The sequence below is a fragment of the Poecilia latipinna genome, unplaced genomic scaffold (assembly GCF_001443285.1).
Source record: "Poecilia latipinna isolate Pla-1442-1.1 unplaced genomic scaffold, P_latipinna-1.0 Scaffold303, whole genome shotgun sequence".
Classification (NCBI taxonomy): Eukaryota; Metazoa; Chordata; class Actinopteri; order Cyprinodontiformes; family Poeciliidae; genus Poecilia; species Poecilia latipinna.
In genome coordinates, this window is record NW_015112919.1 from 127,620 (window position 1) to 151,722 (window position 24,103).

At 37.4% G+C, this 24,103-nt stretch overlaps 1 protein-coding gene across 1 annotated transcript in view; it reads left to right on the forward strand.

Moving 5' to 3' along the window:
- mad1l1 (mitotic arrest deficient 1 like 1) overlaps positions 1 to 24,103 on the forward strand; it is a 49,358-nt gene that overhangs the window by 18,202 nt on the left and 7,053 nt on the right. Inside the window, exons 16-17 of the mRNA XM_015034544.1 lie at positions 3,558 to 3,783; positions 5,176 to 5,369. Of these exons, the coding sequence (XP_014890030.1) occupies positions 3,558 to 3,783; positions 5,176 to 5,369 (420 nt within the window). The remainder of the gene's footprint in view (positions 1 to 3,557; positions 3,784 to 5,175; positions 5,370 to 24,103) is intronic.

The following is a 24,103-nucleotide window of genomic DNA, read 5'->3' on the forward strand; positions in this document are numbered from 1 at the left end:
CACTTTGTCCATTCTCCCCAGGGTTCTTAAAACAAGCTCTGTAAAGTTGGTCACATTTAGAGCCAGCCCAAGGCAAAAGCAAACTAAGCCCAAGGCAAAAGCAAACTAAGCAGCTTCTTAGTTTGCTAAGGTCTTCTGTGCTTAAATGCTTAAATTTTAACTCAGACCACAGATCTAGACTTTTCATGTTTGTTAAAAACGCACATTTTTTGTAACAGTGCCACCTAGTGGCCATATTTAGAAAACTGTCCTCTACTTGTTTATGATGTGTGATTTTTTTCCTCACTCAACTTTGAGATTTGATCAAATGTGAGGCAACATACAACACACTCCATAATCATATTCAGGCTGTGGCCTCAGGGTGCTGTCTGGAACATCTGCACCAAGTTTGGTGTAATTTAATCCAATGATTGTGCAGAGATAAACTTTTTGATCCCACAGTGTCCCTATCACCAAAATGTCCAAAAAAATCATTACACAGGGATGTTTAATTCTTTATTAAAATATATGTATTAATTTCTTATGTAATGATAAAATGTGATGAAGATGTGCACAAACATATTTGATGTGTATTAATGATTCTGATATGGCTCTGACTCAACAAATATAATGTTTACTGGCTTTTCAAGTGGTGACTGTATGTTGTTTTTATGACTTTTTATTTTTGTGTTTTTATCATGTACAGCACTTTGAATTGCCTTGTTGATGAAATTTACTACACAAATAGACTTGACTGATTGACAATTAACTTTTGTGCTAGTGATGCACAACAGCAAAGTGGTGCAGAATCATCCAAGGATTAAGACGATTCAAGGTTTTTGATTGTAGGATTTATAGTTTAAAAATTATTAGCTAAAACACATTGACTTTTGCTAATCCTTTGTCTGAGTAGTGGTTAGCTCTCTCTACCATATTAGATGTCTTCCATCATTTTCTGGTTCTTCAGCCCAATGTGTTTTAGCAGAAAGTAAAAATACTAATAAGGAAAAATCTGTACAATTACAAAGGGTTCCATGCTCTGCTTGGAGCAGTCAAATTGACTGGATTGCACTCAGTCGTTAAAGGTGATAAGCGTCTGTCTTCCACCACTTGGTGTTGCCGTTACAATTTAACCTAAGCCCATGCCCTGCCTGTCGACCAAGAATTGTACATTTCAGTCCTCACTTCTTCAAGATCAAGCAGTTTCCTGAAGCAGGCAAACAGGCCTGCCTTCCGTTACCTGTTCTGCCCCCTCTGTGGGCTTGGAACCCTAATAATGTAGTAGGAAGGGTGATTGAGGGGGACGGGGTGAGTTGGCTCTGCCACACTTTGACAACCCCTGCTGCATATTATTTTTAAAAATACCCTATGAGAACCGTTTTGAGTTAGTCTGACTTTTTGACCACAGAAAGTTTCAGCAGCAAATGACAAAAAATCCATTAGTCTTGTTGACGTGGTAAATGCTCTCCTAATTACTTGTCACAAGACACAAAGGTCACCCCAACACTCGGTTTTTATTAATTACAGGCCATTCTGACTAAAAATATCTTGTAATGCACATTTCAGTTATTCCCCTGGGATGTTTTCTGTCTTGCATGTAGCTCTTAACACTGCAACACAGAAAGGGAGACCTTAAAGCTGAGCCATCCATTCAAGTTGCTGCGTTGGAGAGTTCTTCCTTCATGCTTTTCAGGCACAACCCCAATCTTCTCTTACTTATCCATTAACTCGTCTAAAGCTCAAGTCTCCATGGCAAATCCTGGCAGAGATTCTAATGAATCCATTTGGTCAAAATAGGTCTATCGCAACAAATAAATGATGAATTAAAATGAGGTTGATAATTGCCTGTTTTCGTCGTGTTTGTTCTCTTTCTACCAAGAAAACTGGATGACAAAAGTTTCACTCTGATGCATAATCTGACTCTTCCTCTTCTCACATTCTTGGAGTAATTAGCTCAACATATGGGTAGCAATAAATGACAGCAACAAGTGTCAGTATCCCAACTCAAGGGATGCCATAGCAACAACAGTGACAAAAGTTTGACATTTTTCAACTTGCTTGTATTGTGTTGCTAGCTCGTCTACATGTTTGAGCACATTCCACAGTCACTGAGATGTTTAATCAACACACAAAATACGTAAAGGTCAGCTCAAAAGATGGTTTTCCTAATTACCAGAGATGTCCTTTAGTCTCATTAAAAAGCCAACGTTTCTAAAAATGCTGCAAACATTTGACACCCAGTAGTATGGCTGCATCTTTTCACAAAAATTCTAACCACCAGTTTTACTTATTTCCCTTGTCTGATTAATATGTTTATTTGCAGAGACTTCATAATCAATTTTATATGTGTTTGTTTGGTTTATATATTCTGAATATTTAAAATGTCTTCCAGTTCCACTGTTATTTTTTAATTTTTTTTAAATTATCTTGATCTTTGAGATTGTGTACTTGCATTATGATTCAATTTTTATGCTAAGTAAAATTTGTTAAAGTGACAGGCTTATGTGAAAATGTGTTTTTTTTCTGTTTTGGATGACACAACCTCTGAATTTTTGAGACTTTGGTACCTATTGGGATTCAGAGCTCATTTGTTGAAATGCTAATTTTCATATAAGACTAGCAGAAATCCTATGCAGAAAGTTTTCACATGGTGATATTTTTCATTTGTTTATTTTTGTTCATTTGGAGAGTTGCGGCTCATAGCTAATGGAAACATCTAATTACGTTTATTTTACGAACAAATATTTAAAGAAACAAGCAACGTGGTGCCAGATAAAGGGGGAAAGTAATAGCTAAATAAACAGAGTTCTGAAACTCGCTGCATGTGGAACTGAAACGTGTTTCTGGATTGTGACGTCTTTTCTTTTCTCTGGTTTCTTTATGATCGAAGTGAGGACTGTAGACCTGTTATCTTCAAGATGTCTAATTATTCTCATGTCCTGCTGCTCTCTTTCTGCTGCCAAAGAATCTGTCCGTGTGTTGTATATGAAATGACATTGTAACAAGTATAGAATTTTCTATTCTTGTCTTGTAGATTCAAATGTTGTGGTGACAATTTTAATTGGCCGTGTGTTCCTTCCTTTAGACATGCAACTTATTGGCTTGTTATATGCATTATTATTGTTATGGGTTTCAAACACAGATGGTATGTTAACCAGCTCTGGATTTCCCCTAAAACTCAGATGCCTGCCGATTTAGATGAGATAGATTATAGATTTATAGATTGATTGATCTTTCCCTCCCTCTGGGATTTTCCTTCAGGGAAATTGTCTTTATCTCTTATTATTTAATGAAGCTGAATTCAAACACAAACTTTAGCATTTTAAAACCTTTGAAGCTGCTATTTAAAGCATTGGGTACTTTCTATGACTTCATCTTGTATATTATGCAAAAAAAAGAAGAAGAAAATTACTATTTTATCAGAAACTGATGGTTTCGTGACTAAGTTTTTAAAAATCATCTGCAAGCTTTTATTCAAATGTTGTTAAGCTTCTTCACTCTTATCAGGACTAGTCTGTCTAGTTAACAGTCCTGATTATTGAAGGACTCAGATATTATCTGTTCTCTGCTTGGTCCAGGGAGACTATGATCCCGTCAAAACCCGCGTCATCCACCTGACGCTGAACCCAACTGCCGAGGCCAAGCAGCAGCGTCGGCAGGAAGCGGAGGCGGTCCAAGAGGAACTGACGCGTCTGAGGGAACTCGTACGCTCCTTCCAGGAAGGAGGCGTGGCCTCACAAGACGACTCCAACATCCATATTCCTGGCTTTAGCATCAACTTACCCCCATCCAAGGAAGTGCTGGGTAAGATTCCCAATATGGAAACACGTCATTGATTAGTACTGAATTGGATCTTGATGAAAGCATGGGAAAATAATTGTTTGTAGAACTCAAACAGTTTTATTTCTTGCTAGTTTAATACAGATTTGTAAATAAGATTGAAGTTAATAAAAAAGAATAAATGTTGAGTCTCACAGCTGCAGCAAAAAGTCTTTATGGGCTAACGGTGGAGAAACGACCCGACCTTACAGGAAAACTGTTGATCTGATTTAGCTTTGCTAACTAGCCTTAGCATTCGTGGTAGGAGGAGCTGTGTCAAAGCAGAGAGCAAAGGGGAGGGTGTGAGCAGCAAATATACGAGCCTGATTAGCAGCACTGAGACACTCCTCTTGGCTCTGATTGGTTGTTTCTGACCAGCAGTGGTACATTTGTGCAGATGGCAGTAAAACCACTGGGAGGAGATGGAAGAGCTTGATTTCTTCACATGTTGTCTGTCTGCCTCAGTTTAACAAATATGTAAAAAAAGAAGTTTTTATAAAATTAAGCTACTGCAGCTTTTAGTATTCTTTTGATTACTCCAAGAGAAATGTTGTAATAAGCAAGAAATTAATTAATCCTATGGTAAATTAAAATGAACTCAATGATTTCAATTCTGATGATTAATAATTTTTGAAAAGCAATTTTGTTTACAGATACTTTATCAGTTGTGTCTGGTGTGTGTGTGTGTGTGTGTGTGTGTGTGTGTGTGTGTGTGTGTGTGTGTGTGTGTGTGGGGTTTTTTTTCCCCATTTTTTTTATTGTTTTTGGTTTGTTTTATTTCGGAAACTTAAAATATCTTCCAGTTCCAGTGTTAATTATTTTCTTAACCAAATTAAAGTTTATGTATCTTTGAGATGGCAAACTTGGGTTGTTATGCAATTTATCATATGTGCTTGAAAATGTTCTCAAAACAACAATAGTGTCGTTTATCACAATAACTACTGGGACAATTTATCAAACAGTTAGATTTGCTATGGTGTCGGGCCTGGTTACAACTAGTTTACTGTCATAGCCAGACAGTAAGCTAGCAGAATTCACTCACCCTACAGCAACATAGCTATTTACTGTAGAAATAAACTGCATTTGTTGGAATTTTTGCTGGACAAGTTGAAGTGATACCTGGTCCTGTTTCTGCTGTGATGAGCATCCAGCTGTGATTTTATTTTATGTTGTAGAAGTAAAAGTGAGCAGCTGTACTTCTATGGAGACATTGCATTTGTTTTGTTTGAGATCTGTCCATCAGTGCTGCATCAGTGTAGTGAGAATAGGTGGAGAATGCTCAATGTTTACAAAGATGATGTCTTGCAAAGACGGCTGAAATTCATATGTAAAACGTATTCAGTGCAGGCGTATATTAATTATTATATTTTGCTCTAGATTTACGTAAGCAGATGGAGAGCTCCGAGCTGAGGAACCAGAGGCTGAAGGAGGTGTTTCAGAAGAAGATCCAGGAGTTCCGCACCGTCTGCTACGTCCTGACTGGTTACCAGATAGACATAACCACCGAGAACCAGTACAGGCTCACCTCCGTCTACGCAGAGCACATGCAGGACTCGCTGCTCTTCAAAAAGGTATGCAAAATTACAGGGAGGACTTGATCCATACTGGAGGAAACACTAGTAATGTCGACTGCCATCAACATTATTAGATCAAAAGTACAATTGAAAAGGATTTCACTGGTGCAACATTCATAGACTACTACTGGGAGTAGTAGGCAGAGGAAAGGCTTTAGCTTCTCCAGCTCTCACTGTGAGCAAGGAAGGTTGGTGGCATCAACTAACTCACACACTCTTTGGTTACCTAGCGACAAAAAAGTTGTGGAGTGAAAACTGTGGATGAATAAGGAAAAGTAAATCCAAAGGTTTGGCAGTACTTAAGTAGATTTAATCATGGATACTTTTGACTTTAAGTCTACTACATTTAGACATTAAGTTGTGCTTTGTATAATGTCTTGTGTTACTTCTTACATTTGTTTTTCTTACATCTTTTTTAACAGGCTTATTAGTTTTAAAGTAATCAATGACGTAAACAACTTAAGCTTTGGGTCATAATATAACCCAGAGTTCTCTGCCGGTTATCTTGTAAAGTTCTAAACTGAACTCTAAATGTAGAGTTCGGTATTGATTGATCTCTACATTTTATAAATATAGAGTTGATACTTGTCTAATTGAGCTGAGAACATAAGTGGAAGAATTATGTGTGAGTGATACAGAGGCTGGCAGAGTGTTAGGTCATGGACATGGGGCTTTAATCTCTCTCTTGCTCCCTGTATGCTTGAGTAGGTTCAATTCTAACTGTATGTGATTGTCCCTTATCTGTTGAGCAAATCCTTTACTTAAGTACCTCTAGTGAGAGGGGAAAAATATGATGTCCTTCCTCTACTCATGCATGCTTTTTTCTTTTCTTCTTTTCATCTGTCCATTCAGTGCTGGGTACATTCACCCCATTTATCTCTGTTTTTGTTTGTCTCCCTCTTTCTCTGCTGCTCTGCTCTGATCTGAGCTTGTAGCAGTGGGTAATCACTGTGCTGTTGCTTGCTGGTGTGATGATGGGTGTCCTGCAGCTAAGACAAATCCAAACTGTGGGGAAATCATTTCCGGCAAGTTAGGGAGCAGGTTTAATATCTTTGTAGCTAATTAATGCCTTGCTCAAGGACAAATTTGAGATCCGACAGGGTAAAATGTGACATAAAATTATAAACGAGGGGAATGAGAATGTGTGAGAATAGGTGTGTTGTTATTACAGCTGCTGGTGTGCCCAGCTCGCCCACCTGAGACCCTGCTGGAGGAGACAGTTTACTGCCAATATTTGTTGACCTCATATATTCATCTTAAAATCTAAAAACACACACACACAATGTGTACACCCTCTTGGTGTACATTTTCCTGCTTAAGTGATCACATGTTTGCCTCAGTCTTTTTGATACCAACCTCGTTGCATCTCAAAGTTCATCCATTCACATGCACAGAGCAGGATGTGCACAGGGTTGTAAAAAGGTATTAATAGGTGATGGATGAAATTAGCAAAAAATTGAGACCAAGGTTATAACTGACTAATACTAATGAAATAACAAAAACTGAAATAAATAAAAATGGTAATTAATGGGTGAGAAACTACAAGTAACGGGACTATATTGTGCGCTTATGAAATTAACTAAAACATACTGAAATCATAGATATAATATCCTTACGCTTTTGTGTTTACGGATCTATTTATTAGCTTTTTGAACTGATCTAACCATAATGAAAAAACCCCACACTATCCTGATTAAGACTTAAAGCAATAAATATCATCTGACAAGGTATTCATTTTTTGAACAACGACTTAGCAATATGTTGTTTTTCCATTTGTATTAGGTACAGGTCTATCTTCTAAAAAAATCCAGTGTTTGCACATAATATCTGTCTGAATTTTATGTTCTAGTCAGACCTGAGCCGTACTTTTACTGCTTTAAGTGGGTCGCTATGCACCGGTGCGCAGTAACAGAACTTTAAAATTTTACCCCTCGGTGTACTGGAACAATTTTCCTTCACTCTGTCGGAAAATACCTTTTCCGGTATTGTAATAAGTGTTGGATCAGTCTGTGTTTCCCCTTCAGTATGTAGGTACCACTTCTCCTGTGTCGTCATTCTATGATCTACCGACCACCTGGTTACAATCCAGCAGCGTTAAATGCAAACAAAATGGCATTTTGAACAGGAAGCATAGAAGCCTCTACAAATGGGATTCTACCGTTAATCACCACACCAATGGGGTTGCCAGATAATTTTGCTAATATTCCCCTTTCAGCAGAGGCAACCAAATCTCCCTTCTATGATACATAAGTTGTTTAACTGGCCACAGTCGCTCTCCTCTACTCGTCGTTTGTTAATGAATTCATCGCTGTGTGACACAGCGGTTACATCTTGTCAATCAACAAACATGTTGATTGACATATTTCACCAACCTTCAGTCAAACTATTTTTCAGCCCTCAAAGCATTGCTACGGTTTGTGAATAACTGAAATTGTTAGCGGAGATTCTTGTCTGGTCATGCCCTGCCTTCTCTCAGCATGACTGAGGTCTGCCTCATTACACAATGGTTAGAAGAATTTCTGTTTCAGTCTTTGTCATGGCTTTAGGTGTTGTTGCAACACTTTTCCTGCCTTTCATCATTAAAACTCTACAACTCCAGCAGCTGACACTGTATGAAAGTTTGAAGAAATAATGTGATTATAACTTCTGCAACTTAAATGCCAAAGCATAACTTTGTATGGACTTACTGCTAGTAAAAATGATCATGTACAGGGTGCACCCTTCACTTCTTTTCAAAAGACAATAAGTGTCTCTTTTGAGCACCTGATGCTGATAGAAAGAAGTACTGGAGCTAAACTAAAGTGTTATTGATTTGGCTTGTTTTATGCACACACCTCCTGATCTTATACCTGATCTTACCTTCAATTGAATTTAATCAGATATGGTTGTTGTTTTTTTTGTTTGTTTGTTTCAAAAAGGACCAAATCAAGAGTTATGGTCAAACAAAATCCACAGCATTCATAAAAGTCATTCTTTCATAAATTCCAATTGACTATTGGCTTAAAGACGTAATATTCAGACTCTGAATATTACTGATGAAAATTTAAGGCTTTCGTTGTCTCAATTGACATCAGTTGTAGACTGTTGCCTCAATTTTTTTTTCATGCATGTTTGAAAAAAATAAAATCCTTTAATCTTCTATGCAACCAATCCTCCTCAGAGCTGCTTCTGCCTCACACACCAGCCCTCCCCTACCACTGCCCTACTCAGCTCCTTCAGACTAGCCAGCAACAATTAGCAAACACCTGATTAAACTCTACATCTACTGAGCTCATTGTAGGGACTATTTCTCAGTGCAACACTGGTAAAACCATTGCTAAAGGGCTAATAGAGGAGCCATGTTGTGATGACTTCCTGAAGGTGGAGTCCCAGTAAGAGCAGAAGTTTCTTAAAGAGATAGAGGCCCAATTTAAATTAAGTCAAATTCTTTTAAGTCATATTTGATATATAACCTTTTTTTATAACAACTGAAGGGAACGGTTATTTAATTGTGCTATAAAATGTGCTTGGAAAATACATACTTTTCATTAAATACCCTTCAATGAAAGTGGAGTTTTGCTGTAACTGACATGCAAACGTCTCTGGGGTTGACAGTTAAGATACTTTAAGCTTCTTTCCCATGCCTTCCTGTTGAGTGAAAGTCACTGACCTGACGTGTGGTACATTATCAAGTTTAAAGTGAATGAACAAGCATGCTAGATTGCAAGGTGGGACCAGGTGGTACACATTTACCAGACAACTAGATCTGTAATGTCAGCAGTGCTCTCTTCACAGCTGTCCAACATGGAATGTGGAGTTTATGGGAGTTTATGGGTTTCATACCTGTTGTAAAACTGAAGATATGGTTAGCGCTGCTCTAATGCTGATTGGCTACGCACAGTGGAAGGTCCTTGAGAGCATTTTGATTAACATTACATCATGAATTATATGGACACTGCTGTGCTAGAAGACATCCTTTTTTGCCATCCCAGGGGAGAAACCTTCATGGCTGGTACTCTCAATCAGCTGTCAATCAGCCCAACACTCAGGAGCCATAAACATGAAATGCCTCGAAATTTGACTGACAGTTGCAGTCCTCAGAGACTGAATGCTAAATACTCAACAACATAAGTTAACTTTAACATTAGATGAAATGAAGCACTGGTATCAGAAGACGGAAAAAAATAAATGAGGTTTTACAAACCTCAGACTCTGACTTCATTTGAGCAAGCGGCAAGGACATAGTGGCAAGAAAATTCCCTTGTACTTTAGATATTTCAAATATTTAGACTTATTTCAACTCCATGCTTTGGACTCACAAAGAATCAGATAATGTTGATACCTGAGTGCTCTTTCTTTTGATCAATTTTACAAACTTAGTGTGAAGCCTGACTGTGATTTTTTGAACAGCTAATCTTTGAAGGGTTTTGAAAGATGAAATATTACGAGTGTCAGAGTTGACTGTCTTTGCAGTATTTTTTTTATAAATTTGAATTGGTTTGATTCAAAAGCTGGGTAGCTGTACGTAGTTTATCAAAAGCTCTGCTTGTTAATGACAGATTGGTGTTACACTAAGCAAATTATAATATCCCACTTTTAAAGAAAGTGGAAGATGATCTTGCCATATGGAAAGTCATACCCATGGGAAGGGTTGCTTCAATAAAAAGCTCTGTTTCCATGACAAATGTGTGTAAAGCTTTCCACTAAAGTAAAAAAACAAACAAACATAATTTCCCAGTTGCTGTCTTTTTGTTGAACAAAAACATGCAATTAAAATCACGCATGGATAAGCTTGTTTACGTGATACTTCATTAAAAACATGCTGCGTCATCGTCCTCTTACCACTTCCTATCGTCTTCGGCTTTTCTGCCGGTGGTAACATCTGTTTGTTTATCACGTGACTCATGATGCGAAAGAAGGGTTTTCATTGTAGTTTTGTGAAATGCATTAATTTTGATGCATCCAAAAAAAAAAGACCACACCAGTTCCAAAACTTTAATAACAAAACAAGATTTTTCTAACTTGACTTGTTTTAATTAAGAAAGTTTGTTTTCAAAACGTCAAATTCCATAATTTTATGGTGAATGGAAAGGCAGCCAGTGATGGTTTTGCCAAGAATCAATTACTTTTTCTCAGTGATCCCAAGCAAACTGTCATCTGGCTGGTTTAGAATATCTCTCTCTACATTTCTGTGGAAAGATAAACCCTGCATGTTAGCTTAAAAACACAGCAGAAGACCAAATGTAGAGGATAAGATCTGCTTAACTTTCATTTTCACTTCTTGGCTGACAGGTTACGGTACATTATAGAATGGTTAAAACATACCCCGCTAGATGAGTCCCGGCTAGATGTAGAACAGACACTGTGCAATAACATAAAGATTTTGGATCTACCATTCATTAGCTCAAACATAAAATGACATGTATGGTCTAAAATAATTGATATCAGCTTTTCTGTGGCAGCATGGTGGGAGTTTCTAAAAATGACAGTCTTCTTTAATCCCATGCAGAGGTAGACCCAGATCAGATCAAGAGTCAAGAGTTACTCGATTGCACTATAAAATGGCACTACGTACCTGGAAAATACACAGTACTGCCCCTTTAAAAAGTTTGCTCAAACTGTTTGTGTATGATCCTTACTTGCTTGTGCCTTTATGTGCATTTTTAGCCTCCCGCACTGGATGATGTGGCTGATTAGCACCACTGATTAGGTATTTCTGGGGTGCTAATAATCTGCGGGATAAATGCCTTAGATGTGTGAGGGGGGGAAAAATGTGCGAATTATTTTAAAATTTTTTTCTTACTCAACTGAGGGAAAATCATGGCTTGTATGTTACTATTTGTTAATTAAACGTCCCAATTAAGACATGATTTAAAATCCATCAAAGCTTTGAGAGATTAGTTGTATAATGTACTTAGTTACATAGAGCTTAGGATAATGTTGCCTAAAGAAAAACACTTTATTTTAAATCTGTAGGTATGTGATCTTTTTTTATGTTCAGTTCATGCATTTCATTGATTTGTGGGGTTTACCTGCATTAGCGATGTGTGGCGCCACATAATATGATATGACGTCATTACTTTGGCAGACTTTCACACCTCCAAAGCAGAGGAGGTGTGCTTTGGAGTATCAGACATCTACTACTGTCTGATACAGTAGTAGATGTATCAGACATCTACTACTGTACATCTACTACTGTACATGTCTGATACAGTAGTAGCAACAGTGGCACTGAAGCTAAGCTAATTCGAAGCTAGTTGCCCCTTATCACATCGGACAGGGTTGAGGGGGAAGTAAAACATGAAGGGTTTCCAAAATCTAAAGTGCAGCAACATAAAATGTGTTTTAACTTGGTTATGTCATAGAATGTATCAGAGAGGTGATGTTAATTATAAATTGGATCAAATCGAGAGTCAAACAGTGACACAGAAGGTGTCACAATACACCTTATCCAATCCCCAGTGGTTTTGTAACAGCAGAAAGACAGGCAGAGTAACAGACTTCTACTGATTAGGAGGGGGCTTAGTGTTTAAAGACAAACCAAAATAAAGAAAACTTGTATGATACAGAAAATTGTACTTTAGTTAAGACATGTTTTTAGATGAACAATCCTTAAATTTTACTTCCTGTGAGCTGCCGAATCAGACTGTCCTTGGCTCAAACACTTCTGCGTTTGACGATCAAATTAAACAAACAGATATATAGACATGTGCAGTCTATAGCAGCTACTGGAAACTTTTCAAACATTCTTCACAGAGAGATTTTTTTTTCATACCTCCCTTTACTTTTCCTCGCTCTTCTTTCACTTCATCGACCCTTCCTCTCCAGCGTTCCCCTGAAATGAAAGGAAAAGATATAATCTCAAGGCCAACTCATTAAAACCTACTTCCAATTAACTGTAAAGTCTATCACCTGAGGGAAGGTTGAGGAAATGGAAAAACAGGTAGTGAGTTCGAACAGATATGTGTTGGTGTAGCCAACTGTTTATAAGGCGTCAAGTAGTTTGTGAAAAACTTTGAAGGGAGACAACAATTAATAAGGGGCAGTTTATGAACAAGGTCTTCCTTTAATGACTTGTCTCAATTTCAGCTGCCACTGTGGAGTGAATAAGAGTGTGAGTTCCTATAAGATTCATTATCTTCATTTTGATACCAGTCATTGTTGGAGGGAAACAAGCCAGCCACCTAAAACTGATGTATTGTGCATCCTACTGTATCCTACTGATGAGAAGTTCTTTCTGGCTCTTTCTTTCTCTGCCTTGACTGTTAAGATTTAACTAGACCATTGGTATATTTTCTACAGCTGTCCACAAGCATGTTACTTTTGAACGGCTTATGATTTGACTGTAAAATAACGTGACAGACTCATCTAAAGGGAATGACAGAGGACTCTTCTTGCTTTTATTCCTAAGGGACAGAACATCTAAAATGACGAGTAGGAAGGCAGAAAGAGACAAATTAGAGCTGAGAGAGACAGATAGACAGAGTCTGCACAATATATTGCCGAAATATTTATGAAAAACTTAAGTCTTTCAGGGACTGGGCTTCACTTTGCTCATTGAAACAAAGCACTCATGTCTGTATTGCTTATTGCCATGAAAGTAAACATAAGCAATAAACACAAAGACTAATGGGAATACAAGACTGAATACATGAACTGTGTTTTTTTTGTTTGTTTGTTTAATAGTGGAAATGAAACCTTCAGAGAGAAACCCAGGAGTTTAAAATCCCAGTGACAGAAGGGAATGTTAACTCTGATTTCTCCTGACAGTCTTCTGTCCTCCTTGCCCCCTGGGGAGGTGGTGTGCTTGTAGCTGTGTGTGTGTGTGTATGTGCGCGCGTGCGTGCGTGCGTGCGTGCGTGCGGGTGTGTGGGTGCACGCATGTTTGTCACTGTGTATGCTGGTTTGCGTGCCGGCTCCGGTTGGGTCCCACTGACTCTGTGGGTCAGTGTCTAGAGCATATGTCCTTTGTCTGGTTGGTAACGTGATACATAGCAGCAGAAATCCAGCTGATGTCCCCAGCCACAGAATGACAGCCCCCATGTACGTTTGTAGTTTGTTCAATAATTGATATGGAATGAATGTTAGTGATGAATATTTGCTGTGTTGGGTCTGTAGCAGCGGTACAAACATAATATGAGATGAAAATTACCAAGTCAGGGCACCACTCTTGAGAAAATAGGCAAAACAAATTCAGTCTGTTGTCTCAAGAAGATATTTGTAAGAATAGATAAAAATGGGATAAAAATGGTGATACATGTGAGATCCACTAGAAATCTTGTCACATTCATACTTTAGCTGAAGACATTTACCACCGTTCACTTTAATCTTATCTACTGCTTGTCAGAGTGGCTCTCTTCTTTACAGATCCACGCTCTACTCCTCTTCCTCAGGTGCATCCTCAGTAGTTTTTACTTTGGTGAAAGAAAATTCCTAATTGGTTAAATTGCTCACATGACCTCTGTGTTTCCTGAGCTGGCATCTAAACTTTTTTCCAGTGCTATAATTTGTTGCCTCTTTCCTCATCTTTTTGGGTCAAATATGTGTAACATTAAACCTTCTGGGTGCCCCCATTCTTCTCTCGTTCCTCTATTCTTTCTTTCTTCCTCTTTCTATTTTTCATCTCTTTCCAGAATATCTGATTCTGCAGTAAATTGGCTTGTTTTCAGAAGCTTCTTAATTGGCAACAAAAATACAAATAATAACTGGATAAAGTAATTAATGTGGCAAATGTTGCATTCAAAAAATAAATAACAAGAACTTTCTAAATAGTAAGTAAAGAAAATGGGAAAAATGAGAAAAAATAATTTAGGAAAAGTAAACCAATATAACTATTAGTTTGAGAAAAAGTAGGGATTAAATAACAGTTATGGTGTTAAATTAAAACTGTTGAAATGGATAAATTTTACTTTGTCACACTGGATAATCAAATAAGTTCGAAATGTTTTTACTTTTTGGATGTAATCTTTGCCACAATTATTACTTTATCCACCCAATTATTTTATTTTTATAGTTCTTGCCAAATGTGGCATGATCAGTATTCCATACATTCGTCTTAACACTGGCTCTGCGTATCTTGAGTAGGTTTAACGTGACATGACAGTCGTTCATGATTTTTGTTGGTTTAACCTTGAATGACTGAATGTAGCGTTGGAGTCCAACATTGAAATACACATTGAAACTTTGAACTGCTGCAAGGGAACACCTGTAACTGAGGTTTCACTTCAGTCGGCTCAAAACTGGACTCCGAGGATTACTATTGGACAATAGCAGATTGGAAAAACATTCACTAGTTCAATGGACATTAATTAAGCTGCAAGAATCAGACAATAAGGACACATTTTGGGGTAAATAATGTGAGAGTATAAATCTATTCTCCCTTTTAGGATTCAAGGGAGGATATTGCACCGTCACACACAACATGCCTGCTTGTGTTTTCCATTTTGAAGAGTTAAAAGGGAAAAGGTGACAGTGTGTCACTACATAGTTACAGTCCAGTGTCGCAGGAAGTCACTGATTACAACATAAACTTTTTGTAACACATTTGCTAACTGAAAGTTATAAAGAATACAAACAAAAATGTGTCCTAAAATTAAGTTATGTGAATTGTTAGAGGACCGGGCAATTTCTGGTTAAAAACAACCATTTCTTATGTTTTTTCTCTCTTTTTTTGATCACTTTAATATTGTACTCAAATTAAAGTTAAATTTTTTCTAAGAATTTCAGTGTCAGATTAAGATGCTATGATGAAAAGTCTGTCAGACTGCTTGCTGCAACTGCTCACATGTTTTATGTATTTATGCCACTAAGAATCAGGTTAATCAGTTGCTCATTTTAATTGTCTATTATACCACTGACAAAATAATTTGTACTCATCAGTTACTTGTTGCTCATACATAAGAGAGGCACTTTAAGTTTAATGAACAAACGGCTGATTAGAATATAAATATGGATGTTTTGCCTTTGGTGCCGTACGCAGTTTTCGTCTTCGGTACTCTGACATCCTGCTTTTAAATACAAAAACAAAAAAAAAGCCAGAACCTGCATTGAATTGGAAAAATATTAACCTGCATATCAGATGTTTATTTGTTATTCCTCCACCACCAATTAGCATGTATGTTGTGCAGTTGAACTGTGCGTGGGTAAAGAGGATGCTCTTTGTGAGACAGGCGTAGAGGTGAGTACTGCAAATGGACTGACGGGACTAAAGAGAGTTGAAGGTTAGAGTGCAGTCATTACCATTGGACTACGGTAAAATGATGTGGCTAGAAATCTGTGCAGTAAATGACATTGATCATAAGAGGCAAAGAGAAAAAAAATCTTGTCTTTAATTAGCATCAGAGCTCAGATTATCTCTGACTTTCATCATCTCAATAAACTATCTTTCACATCCATGGTGTGACATCTTAACATTATAGTCTGATGAAACAATGGTGAAAGGATTCAGGCATAAAGAAAATTGAAGATCTTGTGCTTTTCTGGAGTGATGCAGTTAGTTATTATCTAACTTATTTAGCATAATGCAATTGTTTGGAACTCCATAAAGAGGGGAAGAAAATAAAAATAATGGTATCCACTGTTTGCTAATAAGAGAAACATCTTAAGCAGACGAGTTTAATTTTTGAAGGCTTGTGTAAATTTCCACTTGAAATGAATAGAAAAACTGCAATTAGGAGTACTACAGCAAATGTTTTAATGAAATTGGTAATTAAAATTAATTATCTGATGGGACTCCTTGGATTCAGCATAATTTGAAATGAAACTTCAAGGAGTTGAGTGTAGGTTAAACAAAACCACAGAGGCCTGCCCAAATGAAGTTGTTTGTTTAACTTAGAATAATTTTACATCGCCACTGATTGTGAAATCTACTGTCAAAACTCCTCCAAATGCGACTCCTTGGCTTGTGAAACTGTCATAGTAATAAAATCTGAGTGCTCTTACTTACATGCAGTTGTTTAAAACTTATTTTCCAGCAATACAATAACCCGAAGTATACAGCTTGTGATACACGGAAATAGTTTGAAGACAACAAATTTTGAGTGGCCTTGAGTGGCCCAGTCAAAGCCCAGACTTCCGTCCAATAGACAATTTGTGACTGGATTTGACTTAGTCACACAGACTACATGCTGTGATTACAGCCAAATGGGCATCTATCAAATACTGACGTAATGCAAAAACTTATTTTATGATACTTTTTTTAAAATTATTATTATTTTATCATTATTTAATAGTAATTAGTTTTCACCTTGGCTTTTAAGGATTATTTTTTGTTAAAAAAAGCCAAATTTTATCGATCATGATTGGTTTTCAAAGGAGTAGTATTATGTAGAATCAACTTTTTTGAGCTTTACATCATGTTATAATGTCATTCACTCATCAAATATTTTATTTATTTTTTTATGTAATGTAGAGAAATCCTTTTATCTCCATGGCAACTACTCAGCTGTGCAAAATTCCTGAATGGAGCCAGCTCCGCCTTCAAGGACGAAGCTCTGCAGTTTCCAAACTACAGCGCTTCTGCCTCACAGATCAGCCCTACCCGGCGATTCTCCACACTCAGCTCCTTCAAACTAGCCAGCAGCATTTAGTGAACACCTGATGGAAACTGCACATGTTTCAGCAGATGTGGAACTGCACATCTGCTGAGCTCATTTTATGAGTTGCTTCTCAGTAAAACCCTGGTAAAAAAGCTGTATTATACTTACATCATAATACCCCTTTAAGTTATGTTGTCTTGTCTTTCTTATTTTGAAGCCAGCTCTTAACTGGCTTCAAGAACTAGACTGCGGTTTGCTTTTCCACAGTCCGTCCGTCCGTCCGTCCATCAATTAATTAATTAATTAATTAATTAATTAATTCATTCATTCATTCATTCATTCATTCATTCATTCATTCATTCATTCATTTTCTTTACACTCCTGTCCCTAGTGGGGTCGGGAGGGTTGCTGGTGCCTATCTCCAGCTGACATTCTGGGCGAGAGGCGGGGTCACCCTGGACAGGTCGCCAGTCTGTCGCAGGGCAACACAGAGACAGACAGGACAAACAACCACGCTTTTCCACAGTCTAAGAGAGTATTTAGATCCATTTCATTATCTCACAATAATCTCATCCTGCAATAAAACTGTTTTATTGCAGTTTTATTGCATTAAAACTGCAATAAAACAAGTTTTAATGCAGAATAAAACTTGTTTTATTCTGCATTATTATGAATAATCACGGCAAAAACACATTTTACTGCCCCTTTAAAAGCAGTAAAAAGGGTGAAACATTCAAGGAGGTGAATACTACTTAGTATCAATGTATCTAAAAGCATACATTTAGTCGTACTTTTGTCGTGTTATGGTCATAATCCATGCTGCAGTAGATATTTTCACTGGGTTCCCGTAATCCATTTTCTCTGCGTCACACTGATTTGATTCCTGACATTTTTTTTAGGTTGCTGGTTACTGCTTGGAATATTCCAATGCCACATTTCCTCGTTTAACAGCAATTGCATTTCCATAAAATGAATGAATGATGTTGGTTATGAGATTTTTTGTAACTGCCCATAGATTATGTTGGCTCTGATGATTCGATGGATGTGTCAATCATCCAGATCGGCCAATGGGTTCCTGAGACTCTGTCATTTACAGAGTCGGACTGGAGAACTGAAAGCTTTGACGCAATGAGGTCAGAACACGTGGAGTGTTTTTTCCACTGTACTTTGACTTTTACCACAAATACATTTGTCATTCGTCATTCGGGAGGAAAAAGAATCCTAAGAAATTTTAACAATGTGCTAAATTGTGCCAGAATAGCTAATTTGGGAAAAAAACATTGATTCATTTTTAGCGAGAATGTCTTTTCTCTCCATTTTTCCCCACTGTGTGTCATTTTAATTTACTGTCACTTAATAAGAGAAGTGTGGATTTTTAAACCTCTGGAGTATTCTCTGGAGTCTTGCAGTCAGTTTGATACCACATAAATTCAAATAAATATTGTCATTTTTGAGCAGAAGTCCGCATGGGGCTAAAGATTCTCCTGTTAAAATCCAACCATTTAAAGGTATTCTTACTTAGAGAGCTATTTAGAGGAAACAATGAAAGCCACATTTCTTAAGATAGAGCTTTCAGTATATGCAAATTTTAAAACTTAATGGGCTTTTTGTTTTGCTTTTAGCATACTCTAGCCCTGCAGGCATCCTGACATTATCTTTCAGTAAAGGACTTGTCTTTCTGAAGGTGTTTATGTGCTCCTTTTCCTCCAACCCTGTCGATATCAAGAGGAGTGTTATTGTCATTCAGGCATCTTTCAGCTGCTTGGCTGGAAACAGTCACTATAAAGCACCGCTCTGCATATCAAGTCAAAGTATTGATATCCTTTAATTGGATAGACAAATGAAAAGATAAATGAGATAATACTTCATTGCATTGTTGAGACTTTACCTTAAATTTTCTTTACAAATGTTCTCACTACTATTACTAAGATTGAGGGAACATATTTTCTCTTTTTCTTTGTTTACGCATGAAAAAAACCTGATGTTTCCTTATGGATAAAACTTGTCAGTAGCGCCTGCAGCTGTACAGCTGTATGCTGCGCTTTGAGTACCATGAGATTTTCCTTTGAGTAAAAAAATATATATGTAGTTATTGGACTTTTTATTATTTCCACCATTTGCTATTAATGCAATTGTAAAAAAAAAAATAAATAAACATGGCCTTTTGTGTCAAAACATCCTATAGATCGCCCACGTCTTTTTGACATCCGTGGTGAGAGCCTCTGCTGGTCCTAAGGCTAAATGTTATTGGTCGGTTTACTTTTGTTTATTTGGCAGCTTGGCGCTCTTTCTGTAAGATTAATGTGACCATGCACTGAAGCTAGCTAGTGGAGTAAGATGAGTTGAGTAGATCCCGCCTGACCTTTGAACTCATGTTGAACCGTTTTTGTGGGTCATGTAGATGACATCTGTGTGGGTTAGGTTTGTGCTGGTTTTGAGGGCCATGCACATTACACGTGTTGGAGATGTGGTTGTGCACGTGGGGGTCAGGTGCAGTGATAGTTTTCTGCATACTCTCTGGTAATATCCAGCAGGCGCCCATGAAACTTGTGATATTTGTTTTTTAATTTAACATCACCTTCCATGGTTTTGCAGGGCGACATTAAATCAGCCGTGCAGTTCTGTTGATGCTTAAACATATGCAGTAAATGGGACCTTGCTGATTTTTTTATTAAGGTCAGATAATGTTTAAAACATTTTTAAAGAAGTGTGAATATGCAAGTAAGCATTGATAAGGTTAGTATTTGGATGCAACTGTGGTTTCATTAGACCTTTCATTAATTTTGGAATATTTTATTCGATGAAGAAAAAGAATAATAAACACAAATCTAGTCTCTGATTTACTTTACTCAAATGTATTTGAAAATAGTAGGATTTCACACTTGTTTTGTGATTTATTTTTTTTTTGCAAGCAAAATCAATGATTTTGTGATTCTACTTTACAAATATTTGCAAGGAATTTTACACATTATTTACACATTTATGTATGACAGTAAATGATACTTCTAGTTACTTGTCATAACTACATCAGACTAAATTAAAAATAATCAGTTTCTGAGAAAACAGTGATTTAGTTTAAGAGCTATATTTCATGTTGAGCAGGACAGTTTTGTGGCCCTGTTGGTGGTAGTGCCTCGAACCTTTCAGTGGTTGCTTGTTGGCTCATTTCCTTCCATACCGTGAAGTGTTGAATGCACTGCCATTAAATTTACACTTTTCCTACTTAAAAATAAGAATGTAAATTCAAAGTCTTCATATTTTCTGAATATGAATAATATTAAGATGTAATGACGTTCCCCTCAGCCTGAGCTGTACTTTGTGTTTTGTGCCAATTAGTAAATGTTAGAGTCACAGAAGAAGTGAAAAGGCATGGTCAGTGTGAACAAATTGTTGTCTGGTTTTAGCATTCACCTCAAGGCCCTGCTGTGTTCAGCTGCAGCCCTGCAGAGATGGTAGCACAGCATACATCACAGAAAATGGTAAGAAACATAAATAAATGAACTTGATGAACCTAATGTTACCCAGTTATATCATGAACTGAGAAAGAAGATTAAATTATAATAAATGAAGGATTAGGTTCAGCACCTACGTTCTAAGACAGCAAGACTCTGAACATCTATGTAGTATACACACAGGCTACTTCTCTCAAACATACTTCAACCTTCTAGTTAAAATACTTTAATCAACAAATTCAGTAAGCCAGTAAACCTCAACTAAACGTGTGAATGTGTGTGAATGACTGAATGTAGTGTGAAATGCTTTGGGGGTCCTCTCAGTTATACAAGTAGAGGCCATTTACCATTTAAAGTACGAAGTAAATATGAAAGAATATTGAAAATGAATGACCTGCCAAAAAGTACCAAAAAGAATAGCACCAGTAGAATAGGACTATCCCTTACAGTTCCACATTGGGGAAATTCAGGTGTTGCAGCAGCAAAGTGACAGATCAGCTAAAAGTGTTAAAATACATATTCAAATATATATATCAAAATGTCAGTAATTACAGGACAGTTATCAAAAATAGCATACTGTGGTCCAAAGGAATGTGCAACTGAGTAGAATCTTTTTTTTTTTTTAATTTACAAAATGTGTGCGTAATTGTGCATTTAAAAACAGCCTATTTACAATGTATAAAAACAAATGTGCAAATACCAGCAGAATTGTTTTTTGGAATGAGTAAAACTATTAATAACTGCATTTTATGCGGCTGAACCACTGCGGCTTCCTCACGCTCCTTCTCCCGATCGGGAAACCCCTCGTTCTGTGTCTTGGCACCTTTTGCTCACTTTGATAGGATAAATGTTCCCTGATTTCAAAACTGGCTGAAGTGGTGCTTGTAATTCCATTTACAGTGGGGAGCAGAGCGGAGATTCAACCTCAAAGTTGTATGAGTGTGAAAGCGAGGCCCAATAGATTTACTTTCACAAGAGGAGCATCACAGTTTTTGCCATGACGCTCCACTTCATATATATATGAAACTTTATTAGCAGTTGCTTTGGGTTTATTTCAAATGTGATGGGCAGAGGCAAGAAAGGGAGAAAGACTGGGAAAAGATTTAAAGAGAAAGAAGGAGATGTTGGAGAGAATCATAGAACATAAATTGATACCCTTGAAGTCTCTCTCTCCACCTGCAAAAAGAGAAAAAAACAAAATCGAGAAACCACAACAAGAAGCATTCATATTTAATAATAACAGTTATAACATCACTGGAAAGATGTATGTAGTGGGAACCTCGATCCAACTGAAAGTGTATCTGACAAACACCTAAGTTCAAATATGATTATGTTAAATGGGATTTGCCTTACTCCATTAAGCCCTCCTGTCATGTCTGGAGGTCTGTCTCTGTTGCAGAAGAAATGCCTGTGTGGAAAATACAGTTTCTGTGGAAGGAGCTTTTAACAGCTAGTGTTCCTCATTTGCCTTAATAATTAAACATCTCACGGATACTTAAAATAGCCGTGTCCTTTTCTCGGTGTAACAACCTTCACACCAAAGACTGTCGTTCATAACATGAACACCCAGAGTAAAATATTTGATGAAATGGCTGTGGCTTTATAAAGTTAATATTTAGGATCTCATATCTGCTAAGTGTGTGTGTCTCAGAAACACTGAGTATCATTGCCTCAAGTTTGTTTCTATTACCATATGTAAAACTGAGTAGCCTTTGTTGGGCCATCTGTATTTGTTGGCTCACACATTTGGCAAGTTGAAATCAAACAATGAGTGGGCGCTTCAGGACTGGAGCAGACTTCCAGGCTGTTATCTTGGTTTTCCATTCCAACTGACTGTGGGGGTCCTCACAGTTTGCTCAACTCTCACAGGCCCACACGAAACAGTCTTCTGTGTCTTGCACACACCCACTCATATGCCGTCTGTTTCCATGTACCATAATACATCAAGGTGTTTCAGAAGCTGAGATCTCCATGGTAACTGGTTGCAGTGTTTGTCTTTTGTTCGTGATCAATGTTTCAGAGGCCTCGGGAGTCTCTGGAGCCTCATTCGCACGTGTTTGTTGTTCACCTGCGATGACTGTAGCGAGTGTGAGGATGTGGTGTATCTCTGAGGCAGCCACACAGGAAACCGCAGCACACCAGGGAGAATTCTGGGAGAGCCATGGAGTGAGGGGCAAGATGAAGAGGGAGGAAGTTGTCAAAGAAGAAATTGTCCTGAGAAACACCTTAAACCGCTTCCAGGCGGTGTTGTGACTAGAGTAGTGAGAATCAGTTTTGAATCAGAGACTTGGCCATGTGAAAAGATTAATAAATACAAAGGTGATCCATCCATGAACGTAATCCTATTTCATGGTTATACTGACCACATCCCCACAATGATGGAGTCAATATCAATAAATTAAAATATTACTGAAAAGTTCATTTATTTTGGTAATTGAATTTACTTTGCGGAACACATTAGGTAGATTAATTACACACAGACTGATGTTCTCAAGTTGCCATTTCTGTTAATGATGATTTTCAGTTTACGGCAAATAAAAACATGAGTTTTAAGATTAGGATATTACATCAGATAGATAATAAAATACATGTTTGAATGCTGAAATGTGGGATTAATAAAGATAAAATAACTGCTTAAAGATTATTTTTTAAAGGTACTCTTAATCTGGCAGATGTGCCTCATTGCAATGGATATTCTAATATACTGAAAATGACTACCATTAAAGCTCAGTTGGTAATATTCTTTTCTTTATTCATGCTTGAACAATAAACAAGCCTCCAATCACTAGATGGCAGCACTGCTCATTGATGAGGCTGCCTGTTCAACCCAGTAGAATTAGATTTTCAGACCCTTCTAACAACTTTTTTTCTTCAGAAAAACAACCAGCAACAAATCTAGCAAGTTTTATTTGTTATTGGAGATTTGTGTGACAAAATGCAAAAATGTAAATTAGGCAATGGCGTAATTTAGCACCTTTTAGGACAGCCAATAGCCACTTTTCCTGCTGTATCTTACGAACATAATCTTGTATCGCATTTTGAAAAGGAAAAAGCTGATGAAAATGGCAAGTAGCAAATGTTAATAGTTTACAAATGTTTTTGAATGTTACCGTTTAGTATTAACACATCTCTCTTTTCAGAATCACACAGACTAAACAGTCCCGATTAAATATTACAAATTCAAATAAAAACTGCTTATGGAAATTGCTTTAAGACTTAGAACAATACAATGAGCTGCATCAGCTCAAAATTAAGTTTTTACAGCTTGTTTCATTTATCCGTTTCACACTAAAGGAGTGTGACAGTGAAAGGTATTTGTCAGTTTCCAATTCAACAAGTAAAATTTTCATTATAAGTTAAAAAATGTGCTGCAGGTTTCCTGATAGAGTTGCTGTTTTGGGGTGGGGATTGGATTACTGCCGACGACATATTCGCGTTTGTAGATAGATTTTTACCCAGAATGCCAATGGAAAAAAACAGTGAGCGAAATGGTGACTGGTACTGACTAGTATATATTCCATTGAGGGAAACTAAGTTTCATATCTGCTCAAGAGCCCCCCTGGTGGTTGAAGAAAAATCCACATATATATGAAAAAAAAAAACACTGAATGCTCTCTGGTATTGTTCAGGGGGCTGGACCAAATGAGGAGGCGGGCCGGATCCGGCCCGCGGGCCGTAGTTTGGGGACCCCTGTTCTAGATCCTTTATCCTCACTGGGGTGGTTCCTGCAGCCTCCAGCTGTGCTTCCTTTCCTCCAGCTGCC